Source organism: Microtus oregoni, unplaced genomic scaffold (assembly GCF_018167655.1).
Source record: "Microtus oregoni isolate MIOR12 unplaced genomic scaffold, Mior012 000025F_ref0000491, whole genome shotgun sequence".
Lineage (NCBI taxonomy): Eukaryota > Metazoa > Chordata > Mammalia > Rodentia > Cricetidae > Microtus > Microtus oregoni.
This window is the reverse complement of record NW_024543084.1, coordinates 35,106,707-35,119,468: the sequence shown is the minus strand read 5'-3', so window position 1 is coordinate 35,119,468 and position 12,762 is coordinate 35,106,707. Positions and strand designations below refer to the sequence as shown.

The 12,762-nt window shown below is 37.4% G+C and overlaps 1 protein-coding gene across 1 annotated transcript in view; it reads left to right on the top strand.

Moving 5' to 3' along the window:
* LOC121462568 (probable ATP-dependent RNA helicase DDX60) overlaps window positions 1-8,986 on the top strand; it is a 129,528-nt gene extending 120,542 nt beyond the window's left edge. Inside the window, exons 36-38 of the mRNA XM_041674204.1 lie at window positions 3,550-3,701; window positions 5,290-5,352; window positions 8,887-8,986. Of these exons, the coding sequence (XP_041530138.1) occupies window positions 3,550-3,701; window positions 5,290-5,352; window positions 8,887-8,986 (315 nt within the window). The remainder of the gene's footprint in view (window positions 1-3,549; window positions 3,702-5,289; window positions 5,353-8,886) is intronic.
* Window positions 8,987-12,762: the final 3,776 nt, after the last annotated feature.

The window sequence follows — 12,762 nt, the reverse complement described above, 5'->3', positions numbered from 1 at the left end:
CCAACACACTAAATAAAGACAAACATTCATTGTAATATGAGGGACAGCTTGTTGAAGCTTTTGTTCCACCCAGTACCCCACAGCCAGTAAGTCCCAAAGAAAATCACACAGAGGTCTCCATAAATTATAAAACTGATTGGCCCATTACCACAGGCTTTATGTGGACATTCTTTTTTTTTTTGATATTTTACATTTTATTTATTTATTTATTTTTATTGAAAAAAAATTTACGCGTCCTCCCAGCCTCCCATTTCCCTCTTCCTCCTCCCATTTTTCTCCCCTCTCCCTACTTCTCTCCCCCTCCCTCTCCAGTCCGAACAGCAGTCAGGGTTCCCTGCCCTGTGGAAAGTTCAAGGTCCTTCCCCCTCAATCTAGGTCTAGGAAGGTGAGTATCCAAACTGGCTAGGCTCCCACAAAGCCAGAACATGAAGTAGGATCAAGACCCAGTGCCATTGTCTTTGGCTTCTCAGCAGCGCTTATTGTCCGCCGTATTCAGAGAGTCCGGTTTTATCCCATGCTTTTTCAGTCACAGTCCAGCTGGCCTTGGTGAGCTCCCAATAGATCAGCCCCACTGTCTCCGTGGGTGGGTGCGCCCCTTGTGGTCCTGACTTCTTTGCTTATGTTCTCCCTCCTTCTGCTCCTCAATGGGACCTTGGGAGCTCATTCCGGTGCTCCAATGTGGGTCTCTGTCTCTGTCTCCATCCATCGCCAGATGAAGGTTCTATGATGATATGCAAGATATTCATCAGTATGGCTATAGGATAGGGCCATTTCAGGTTCCCTATCCTCAGCTGCCCAAGGAACTAACCGGGGACATCGCTCTGGGCACCTGGGAGCCCCTCTAGGTTCAAGTCTCTTGCCAAATCTAAGATGGTTCCCTTCATTAAGAATTGTGCTTCCGTGCTCCCCTATCCAACCTTCCTTTATCCCAATCATCCCATTTCCCCAAGTTCCCCCCATCCTTCCCTTCTCACTTTTCTCTCTCCATTTCCCCTTACCCCCATCCCACCCCACTCCCAAGATTCCACTTTTTTGCCTGGCAATCTTGTCTACTTTCCATATCCAGGAGGATAACTTTATGTTGTTCTTTGGGTTCACCTTCTTATTTAGCTTCTTTAGGATCACAAATTGTAGACTCAATGTCCTTTATTTATGGCTAGAAACCAATTATGAGTGAGTACATCCCATGTTTATCTTTTTGGGTCTGGGTCACCTCACTCAGGATAGTGTTTTCTATTTCCATCCATTTGCATGCAAAATTCAATATGTCATTGTTTTTTACCGCTGAGTAGTACTCTAATGTGTATATATTCCACACTTTCTACATCCATTCTTCCATTGAAGGACATCTAGGTTGTTTCCAGGTTCTGGCTATTACAAATAATGCTGCTATGAACATAGTTTAACAAATGCTTTTGTAATATTATAGGGCATCTCTTGGGTATATTCCCAAGAGTGGTATTGCTGGGTCCTCAAGAAACTAGACTTTAAAATTCTAATTAACACAATTAAAAAATGGGGCACTGAACTGAACAGAGAATTCTCAACAGAAGAAGTTCAAATGGCCAAAAGACATTTAAGATCATGCTCAACATCCTTAGCGATCAGGGAAATGTAAATCAAGACAACTTTGAGATATCATCTTACACCTGTCAGAATGGCTAAAATGAAAAACACCAATGATAGCCTTTGCTGGAGAGGCTGTGGAGGAAGGAGTACACTCATCCATTGCTGGTGAGAATGCAAACTTGTCCAACTACTTTGGAAATCAGTGTGGCAGTTTCTCAGGAAATTCGGGATCAACCAACCCCTGGACATTTTTATTAAACTTTTGGGTGCCATTTATAGACAGAAGTTTCTTCCCTGCCTGGTTCTACGGTAATCCAATCCCAAATAAACACATTCAGGCATATATTAATTATAAACTGTTCACCCAATTGTCTAGGTTTACTATTAACTAGCTCTTACATGTTAAATTAACCCATAATTTTTATCTAGTTTAGTCACATGGTTTGACATCTTTTTTACAGCATTCTTATCTTGCCTCCTCTTCTTCTGGATAACAACTGTGTCTCTGACTTTCCTTTACCCAGAATTCTCTTAATCTGGTTGCCCCACCTATATTTCCTGCATGGTTACTGGCCATTCAGCATTTTAGTAAACCATTATGAGGAGACAAATTTTTACAGTATACAAAAGCATTATCCCGCAACATGTTTTGACATCAAGCTCTAATTTGTTTTCCACATACCATAATACTTTATAATATAAAACTATATATTTCTCTGCCTTCTGTCTGTATTTGGTCTGTTTTTAATTCTCTGTTGCTACAAACAGGTATTAATATCTGGTAATGTGTGCCACTTTTTCTTAGGTATAACTTTCTGGATCATAAGAAAATAGAAATATTAAAATGTTCATGTCTACTACCGATGACTCCCAAACCCTCTCTAGTGTTGTATAATATTTGTTAAAGATGTGTTGCATTTCTTTATGCTGTAGGACATTTGGTTACTAATGGAAAGATGTGTTGCATTCTTTTGTGTTGCATTTGTTTAACTCTGTGAAGCTGTTACTTTGCCTGTCTAAAACACGGAATGAACTAATAAGGAGCTGAACAGCAAATAATGCAGGAAATGGATAGGTGGGGCTTCCAGGCAGAGAGAGAATAAATAGGGGGAGAAATCTGGGAAGAGAGATCAGGGAACAGGGAAAGGAATAGGATAAGGAGCAGGACTTCAGGGGCCAGCCACCCAGATACACACCAAGCCATGGAATAAGAAGTAAAGAAAGGTATACAGAAATAGAGAAAGGTAAAAATCCAGAGGCAAAACATAGATGGGGTAATATAAGTTAAGAAAAGCTGCTAAAAATAAGTGAAGCTAAGGCTAGACATTTATAAGTAAGAATAAGTCTTGGTGTGATTTATTTGGGAGCTGGGTTGCAGGCCCGCAAAGAACAAAGAGTTAAGAGTAAACAAAACAAACAATTATACTCTAGAATGCAGTTGGGTCTGTTTACAGTGTCACTGGCCCTATATCAGAACTCCTGTTGGTCACATGAGGCAGAGATTTTGCAAAACAAACAGAGGCAGAAAGCTACGTATTTGCTTTCTTCTTTTTTTATTGTTTTTGTTCTATCCACTCTCTACATTTTTTAATTCTGAATGTTGATTCTGAAAATCATTATACTTGTTCAGTTAAATATTCTTTTGTGACTTGCAGGCCTCCTGCTCTGTGAAACCCTGTTGCAAAGTTATTCTCTGAATTGCTAAGGAGACCTGAAAATTTTCACTTATCTTTTTTAGTCAGTGTTGCTCTATTCCAGCAAGGCTGGTGGACTTGCCATTGACAGGCTCTGGGGACAGTGCTCTTCACAGGTGGAGTTAATCCATGTCCTAGGATGCTCTGCCTCAGTGTGTGCAGAAGGCAGCTGCTCTTCTACCAACAGAGCATTCTTGAAGAACATTGATGAAGATAAAATGACTGCAAGTTCTAAGTCAAAAGTCTTCTCTCCTTGTGAATAACCATTCAAAAATTCTATTTCTAGGTCATTCTGCACACAATTGGTATCAATCACACCCAAGCCCCAGTGCTGTGGCCACACAGATTCGATAATACAGGAAGAAAATTGCCACTTAATGCATATGCACTTGACTTCTATCAGCATGGATCCCTTGTGGGATTGGAACAGGACAATAGGTATGTTCTCTCCTGATAATTCCAAGGAATGGTTAACCCTGCCAAGTATGTTAGATTTTCACTTCCAGGTTGATGGCAAAGATGATGAAATACTATACTATTTTTATTTCTAGTTTGTCAGCAAAACCTTGGCATTTATACCAACTGACTTAACCTAAATATATACTTAAAATATATTTGAATATAATATATCTTTATATTACAGTTCTATGTAAGCATAATTTGGTATTTTAATGACAAGTAGCAATCTGGTATTGCTTAAGGCCTGAGAGAATTATATATCTCATTTTCATTTCTGGTTCTGAGACAGTTATTTTAGTTTGTTGTCGGAGAAGCCATTTCTATAAGTATAGACCAAGTATTATTTAGGTCACTCTACACACAATTATTGTGTTGTGGCCACAAAAGGTGGATAGTCAAGAAAGAAAACTGCTATGTAACACATATGCACTTGACTGCTATAAGCAAGGATCCCTTGTGAGGTTTGACCAGGTAAATAGGTATCTTCTGTCTTGATAATTTCAAGAAATAATTAGTTATGCTAAGTATATTAGATATTTATGTCCAGAAAAATATTGTCCCAAGTGCTAAACACAAACATCTATAGGCAAATACACTAAGGAATTAAATATTTATAAATATATTATTATATGAAATATATAATAATTAAATATATAAATTAAATATATATAAATATATGTGTGTGACATAAAAATTTGAACAATACTTATTAAGATAAGATATAAAAAGTTCTGATAGTCCTCAGAAACCTAGAATACTCTTGCCTATTCAACCTGATTTATTATTGTCAAGAAAGCATTTGTTGCATTAGCACATAATATTTTTTAAACGTATTTATTGATAATCTCATAATTGTATATAAAACAATATAGCTATACTTTATTCACATCTTTTATCTCTTCCCAATTGTACCCCTTAAGCCCAGCAAATTATCCTCCCATTTTGAGTCTTGGAACTTTGTTTTCTTTCATTTTGTGACCCATTGAGTTATATAAGGGCTGCCTGCATTAGTTTGGGGCACAGGAGCCCACCAGTGACTACAATCCTGAAGAAAACGATTCTCCCTTCTTTACCTCACATGCCCTATGAGCCTACCTACCTCTCATCCACGCCTGATGTTAATGGTCCCTCTCTCATCCATGCCTGATGTTAGTGGTCCGTCTCTTGCACAGACCCTGTGCAGGTGACCTCAGCTGCTGGGAGTCATGAGTTACGCCATGCCCTGAAGTTGGCATGTCACAGAACTCCCTTCACTTCCAGCTCTTGTTCTTCTTGTCTCCTCTTCTGTGATATCCTGACTTGGTGAGTGACACAGATGTTCCAAACTGGTATAGTGCTCAGCAGTCATTTATCTGCAGCACATTGACCAATTGTGAGCCACCCATTTAAAAAACACAAAAACCAAGAAACAGACAAAAAAAAAACCCCAAACCCCAAGCAAAACAAGTAAACAAACAAACATAGGAAACAGCTTGTGTTATTGTGGCTAAGACAGCTATAGTTTTTAGGTGTAATCAATTATAGTAAATAATTTTGTGTCAATAACATCAGTTTTTCTGTTGTTTAGGATACATCAAGGGGAAGCTTACCATTTGTTGAAAGATTTTAACCTTACCATTAAATCTATCAGGTATGTTACGTGTTTCCTATTTTTCAGAAATTTAATTGTAATTTTAAAATGTTGAGGTTTTTTTTTTTCATGATCTAGGTATGGAAAAGTATCATGGAGCCTGTTACTTACCATTAATTTCCACTTCCTAGAGGGCTTATGAATCCCCATATGTACAACCTCTTGGTTATGTTCTGTAATATAATTAACTACATAGTACTTTGGAGATTAAGGTCCATCCAGAGAGAGTCTCAGGATCAGGCACTAACACTAACAGGAAACTAGTCCAGAGCATCGTTGATACCATATCCTGATATTCCCAGTGGTCTCAATTGCAAAATCTTGTTAAACACAAAATGTTTCTGATGTAACATCAGGTCTCCAGGTTATATCATGTGCTTGCTCTTGAATATCTTGCTACAACCTATATTTTTTATGGGGTTTGTATGACTGTCAGTGTATAGTCACTTCCTGTTTTGATATGCACAAAGCCCAATTAATCACAAGCAATATTAAACTTTATATGAGCACCCCATCCTTAGGCTCCATGTAATGTCACCTAGTTAGATGATCATCATCCCAGTCCCTCAGGACTAAGTGTTTTTCAACACTTTAACAGGGGTTCTTTATCTTGTCACGGGTATATTCAAAGTAATCATAAATATTATCATTATTACATCCTTAATAAACAGTTATTTGTTTTATTTCCTTAATCAGAGCTGAACTGGACACATACACACACACACACACACACACACACACACACATACACAGTGTGAAATTGAGGCATACAAGAGCAGAGGGAATAGCTTTGTTCATCTATAGCAGTGGTTCTCAAACTTCCTAATGCTGTGGCCCTCTATCACAATTTCTCATGTTGTGGTGAACTCAACCACACAATTATGTCATTGTTACTTCATAAATGTAATTTTTCTACTATTATGAGACATAATGTAAATATTTGATATGTAGAATATCTGTTATATGTCCCACAAGTTGAGATCACTAACATATAGCATCTCTAGGTGAGGTGGCATGTAGTTATCCAAAGTATAATCTTAAGAGCAACTCAGTAGCCTCTAGAGATACTAGAGTTGAGTCCAAAGCCAGCTGAAAAAGAAAAGAACATTATTGATTCATTCATCTAACCAACGTGGCTGCATCATTGGTCTGAGATACTATTAAACATTTGAGGTACAAGGATTTTTAACTTTTGCTCTTATAATCCTTGTATTAGCAACTTTTCTATTGCTGTGATAAGACACTGCGAACATGGCAACTTATAGAAAGAAGACAGACTTAGTTTAGTTTATGGTTCCTGAGAAATCTGAGTCTGATTCAGGAAGATAATTCGGTGTTACATTTTAGAATTAGGTCTGCATATTTTGAGCATCATGGACACAGAGCAGTGAATGTGAGGGTGGCGTAGATCTACAGTCTTTCTATGTGGAGGAGATGTGTCAGATTGTCTCAGAGTGTGCAACAGTGAGGGTGGTCAGAAATGAATGAAGGTCTGAACTAAGGAAACAGAGTAATGATACAGGATATTAACTCTACAAATACTTGTAATTGAAACACTGATACTGAAGTTCATATAGTTGGTAAAGATGACCAAGGTTTAAATTGTTGTTAATGAATCTCTCATTTTCTTTCTATCTGTCTGTCTTACACACACACACACACACACACACACACACACACACACACACACTACATTGTGAAAGTGACATTTGTGGGGAAGTTAAAATATAGAATTTATATATTTTAGATATCAGAGAACATCATTCATGTGGATATCAGAAGACATCATCACAATGATTAGTTAGTAACTGAGGAGAAGTAAATTAATGTCACAGATAGTGATTTCAATTTGTTGAAGAATAAAGACCCAAGTGATGGAGGTGGGTCTTATATTTATCTGTTGCTTTCATTGGTTAATTAATAAAGAAAACTGCTTGGCCCTGATAGGACAGAAAATTAGGTAGGTGGAGTAAACAGAACAGAATGCTGGGAGAAAGAAGCTGAGTCAGGCAGCCGCCATGATTCTCCCACTCCAGACAGACGCAGGTTAAGATCTTTCCTGGTAAGCCAGCTCGTGGTGCTACACAGAATATTAGAAATGGGTTAGATCAATATGTAAGAGCTAGCCAATAAGAGGTTAAAACTAATGGGCCAAGCAGTGTTTAAAAGAATACAGTTTCCGGCCGGGCGATGGTGGCGCACGCCTTTAATCCCAGCACTCGGGAGGCAGAGGCAGGCGGATCTCTGTGAGTTCGAGACCAGCCTGGTCTACAAAGCTAGTTCCAGGGTAGGCTCCAAAGCCACAGAGAAACCCTGTCTCGAAAAAGAAAAAAAAAAAAGAATACAGTTTCCGTGTAATTATTTCGGGTAAAGCTAACCGTGCAGGCGGCCGGGTGCCAGGAACGTAGCCCACCTCTCCCATTACAACACCCAGGGAGATGTATCTCTAGTAGGGGCAAAATATTAAACAATGAAAGGCAAATAAGATGGGCTTAATTTCAGCCAAGGTTACTCTCGATGAACTGTTCAGTTCTCTGTTTCTTCTTCCTTTCTTCACACCTTTGTACCAGTTTATTAATGCTGATGTAGCAAGTTGTCACTTAATGATATAAATCTATTTAAATATTATCATTCTGGAGGTCAAAAGTCAAAGTGTGTTCCATTGGATAAAACTGGGTTTTTGGACACTCTGGTGGAAAACCTTGTCTCTTTCCCAATTTTTAGGGCTTGTCGGCATCATTTTAGGGGTTCCCTGCTCACTATTTCCTTATGGCTTTGAGGTCAGGGATGTTCAGTGGAGAGAGTTGAGACTGTGTATCAAGTGTCCACATTCCACCCCTCTGACATTAGTTCTCACTTTCCTCACACCATGAGCACTCTGGAGAAGTCCATTGGCTCCACCTAAAGAACCCAGAATAACCCCCTGCATTCAAGATTAACTATCACCAGTGGCCTCTTCTGTGATGGTAATTCTGCATTGACATGGAGCCTAACATGGTTACAGGTTTTTGGGGATTTAGGTGAGGACATCTGGATTAGATGAGGACCATTATTCTACTGGCCATGTCCCAATTTTTTTTTTCTCACCTACCTAGAAAAAGAAATGAAGCTTTTCTTCTCTGTTGTGGATTACAATAGTTTATGGACACAGAACAGAAAAAAAAAAATAAAAACCTACCAGAAAACAACAAGAACAAAAACAAAAACAAAAACTCCACACAGTATGTCCATAAGATATACAGTGAAAAGAAAAGAAATTTTTGTTGTACTATTTAAGGGAACAAGGATCCAAGGACATAGAATGTGGTAGCCTCTCAATTATCCTTTGTAATAAAAACAGTACAGAATACCGTCTCTTATTTTCCTATTTCTTTTTTTGTTTTTATATACATTAATTGGTTAATGAATTTGTTTTTTATCAGTATTCCTTGTAATTTGCTAATAATATTGCATCACTTTACAGTACAGCCTTTTTTGTAATACTCATGACCCTCAGTTGACTAATAGTATATATATGTATTATTCTACTTGCAGTGTCTCCTTACGTGAACTGTGTGAAAATGAAGAAGACAACGTTGTTTTAGCATTTGAACAATTGTCTGAGTCCTTTCATGAGAAGTTTAAAAAAGTGTGAATAGAAAAACTATGTAAATCACCATATAAGCTTTGGAAGTTATATATTTTTTTATTCTCATTGATGATCAAAAAATCATACACAATGAAATGGAATGAGCAAGAAACTTGCTGTGCTTGGCTCTGAGCATCCTTGGTTGTAACACTTGGTGTGCCTAAGTCTTGGTTTCTTTAAATGATTGACTAAAAATGCTTATGTCTCCAAATTATTAAGGATTGAATGAGAAAATGCAGGATTTTGCATATATATGTATAAAGATTTTTTGTACTCTGTGAGACCCAAACAAATATTGTATTAAAATATTTTCACTGTTAATAGATGTAAAAAGTTTAATGAAAATAGAAAAGAAATTATTTCAGTGTTCTAAAAATGTAATACATTCTTTCTAATAAACATAAAAAGATTATATTGCTTAGAGAGTTAGCTATTGAAATAGTAAATCTTACTAAATAAGCTGCTTGTAAAAAAATTGTTTTTATTCATTTTTGTGAAGCTTTAAAAGAAACATATTGCTAATGTTTTGTTTCATTTTAATTGTATATACATGAGTGTTGAAATAATGACCTCATTGGTTTTATTTGTGTGAAATATATTCATCTAGTAATTCGCTTGCATGGTATCATTCATTCTGTAGAATTATTTATATTGGATCATTCTTCATTGAGGCCTTGGCCTCAATTCTCAACTCTAGAATTTATCTGAAACCCTCAAATCCAACTTACAACACTGAATCCTCAAAACAAAGGATGAGTCTTTTCTGTTACTCGGGCATCTCACTGAACAATGCTCTTTTTGGTGTCACCATAAGTAGGTTGTAGAGATTAAAAAAATGGTTATGGTTCATTTATTCCTGAAGCAAAATAAAATTCTAATTACTAAAAATGATGTAGCATTTCATGAGCAATGTTTGAATCTCTGCTTTGGTGGTGGTGGTATGGGATGCAATCTAAGCTCCTTTCATTCTTTAAATGTTACAGCAGTGCTGTAAACTGAGACATTTAGGATCCTGCCTAGCTCCTCCTAATTGCTACCCAGTGGAACGTTACACAATGTGAAATTTATTTTCATGTTAGTTTTAACTTAATGCTTGTACTTAGGAGTCCAGATGGGAAAAGAAGATTCCCCCACCCCTATATGCAAAATCTAACCTGGCTTCTAGAGTTTTAGAGGAGTGAGCTCATTTTTGCCATCTGGGGTCTTCTTAAAAGTGCACGGTTATATGTAACATCTTTGAAGTTTGTCCCCTGGAAGTGGGAGTGGACTGCTTCTTTAGTCTTTAGCTAAATCTAAAGAGTAAACAGGAACAATTTCTCAAGCTGAGTTTAGGAGAAACACATCAACAAAAAGGTGGAGCTCAGAAGGCCTACAAAAACTATGCACTGGTAAGATATTTTTTCTAGAATCCTTTAGAACAAGGTAGAGCTAATGATGATTCCCTGGACCCCAGAATAGAGAAAAACCGGGCAATGAAAGCAATGGATAATGATACTTATCCCTCAAAGTTGGCAGGTTTCACACATGGAAAAATGTCCCAGACTTAAATGAGCTCTATGTTAGAGAAAATGAATTCAAGGTAGTCATGCTTTGCCCTGTCTGCTGGGTCTCTTTCATGGCGTTCAAACCTACCACTGTCCACAGAAGCAGAGCATGGGTCTGCATTGTTCTAGGCAAAGAAATTTGGGTGTGACTCTAAAAGAAACAAGACATGAAGTTGACAAGATCAAGCTTCATCAAACTTTAAATTTCTGCATAGTAAACAACCATCAGAAGCAAGAGGACACCTGTAAACTATTTATTTGAAAAGGGGGTAAATGAAAAATATACAAGGTACTAAAAAAATCCTCAAACAGAAAAAAACCTCAAATGATCACAGAAAATGAACAAATGACATCAATAGGCATTTTTCAAATGTGTACAGATACAAGAAAAATTACTAGACTGCAGTAATAACTTAGGGAATGAAAATTAGAATTACATTGAAATATACCATCCCAGTTAGCTATGCCAAAAATTGCAGAAACAAGATAAAATACTATAGACATCTCATAGAAAAAGGAACTTGCACAGTTTTGGTTGGAATGTTAATTAATGCAGCTACTTTGAAAAGCAACATGGATGTTTCTCAATACAAACACACACACACACACACACACACACACACACACACACACACACACTTTTCCAGATTCAACTGCTGGATAGTTAGAGACATCTGAACCTATAGGCTACTTGTAGCATTCCTAACAACAAGCCAAATGTAGAGTACAATTAAGTGTTGGGTATATGAGTGGTTACAAAAGTGTGTATGTGTGTGTGTGTGCATGTGCACGCGCTCCCACGCGTGTGTGTAATAGAGTGCTATCCAGTGACCAAAGTGTGAAATTATGGCAACAGTAAAAATATGGCTAAACTGGAGGACAGTGCGTAAAATGAAACAAGACACACACAGAAAGAAAATGCACACAGAAGGAGGAAGAGTTATGGAAATAAAGTAACAGGAAAGTGGTGGATATTAGAGGCTGGGAAGAGTCTAGAGACTTGAGTAGAAAAAGGATGGGAATAGTTGTTTGGAGAAATACCTTCTCATGCCCTATAACATAGTGAGATGATTGAGGGATGCCAATAAATTCATATTTCAAAATAACAAGTGGGATCTAATGCTATATACTGCAAAGAAATGATAAATATTTAATGATGGATGTACCAGTTGCCCCAATCTGATTTGCAGTGAAATGTCACAGTGTATTCCTTGTATATGTTCATGTGTCCGTTAAAGAAATAAAAAATACACTCAAAATATTAGTATCTTTTCTTTTTCTGAAAGTATATTTATTTTGATGAGTGGTGTTGGCACACACCTTTAATCCCAGCACTTGGGAGGCAGAGGCAGGCAGATCTCTATGAGTCTGAGGCTATCCTGGTCTACAAGAGCTAGTTCCAGGACAGGTTCCAAAGTTACAGAAAAACCCTGTCACAGAAAAAAAGAAATATTATTTTATGTGTATGATTATCTGCCAGACAGTTTATATGTGTGTCACAAGCATGTCTTGTGCCTGCAAAGGCTAGGAATGGGTGAACCCATGTGACTAGAGTTACAGTTTTGAATCACCATGAAGGTTTTGGGACCCAGATTCAGCTTGTATGGTAGGGTAGCAAGTAATTTTAAACACTGAGCCATGACTCTAGCCCCATTCAATGGCATTTCTTCAAGTTAAGGACACTTTTAAAAAAATCTACAAAGTTCTATTCACGTTATCCACAAAAACTAAAATAATGAGCGATAAATTTGATGAAGGAAGAAATAAATCTCTATGTGGATATCCTGTTTCCCAGCACCGTTTGTTGAAGATGCTATCTTGTCTTTAGTGTATGTTATTGGCAGCTTGACTGAATGAGATAATTATAGCATACATATGTGTAGCCATGTTTGGGTTTGATTCTGTTGTTCCTACCTTCAAATTTTCATATGCAAGTGTGGACCTCAACTTTTCCAAAGAAATATCTTTGCAACAGAGACTCTTATAAAAAAATCACAACATATCAAAATGCAGGAATTAATGATTATTTGGTACATAGCCCCAACCGATACATCTACAACCCATCTCCTGTTTCTGAGACTCTGAGATCCTTATAGAAGATGAACAGAAAAATTGTAAGATCCAGACAATCCGGAAGTTTGCTGTGCGACTGTGTCTCCTTGAAATGTCAGAAGATGCATACATGAAGTTCCATCAGCATGCTTGCCTAAAAAGATCTGAATAGGAAGGACACTAGTG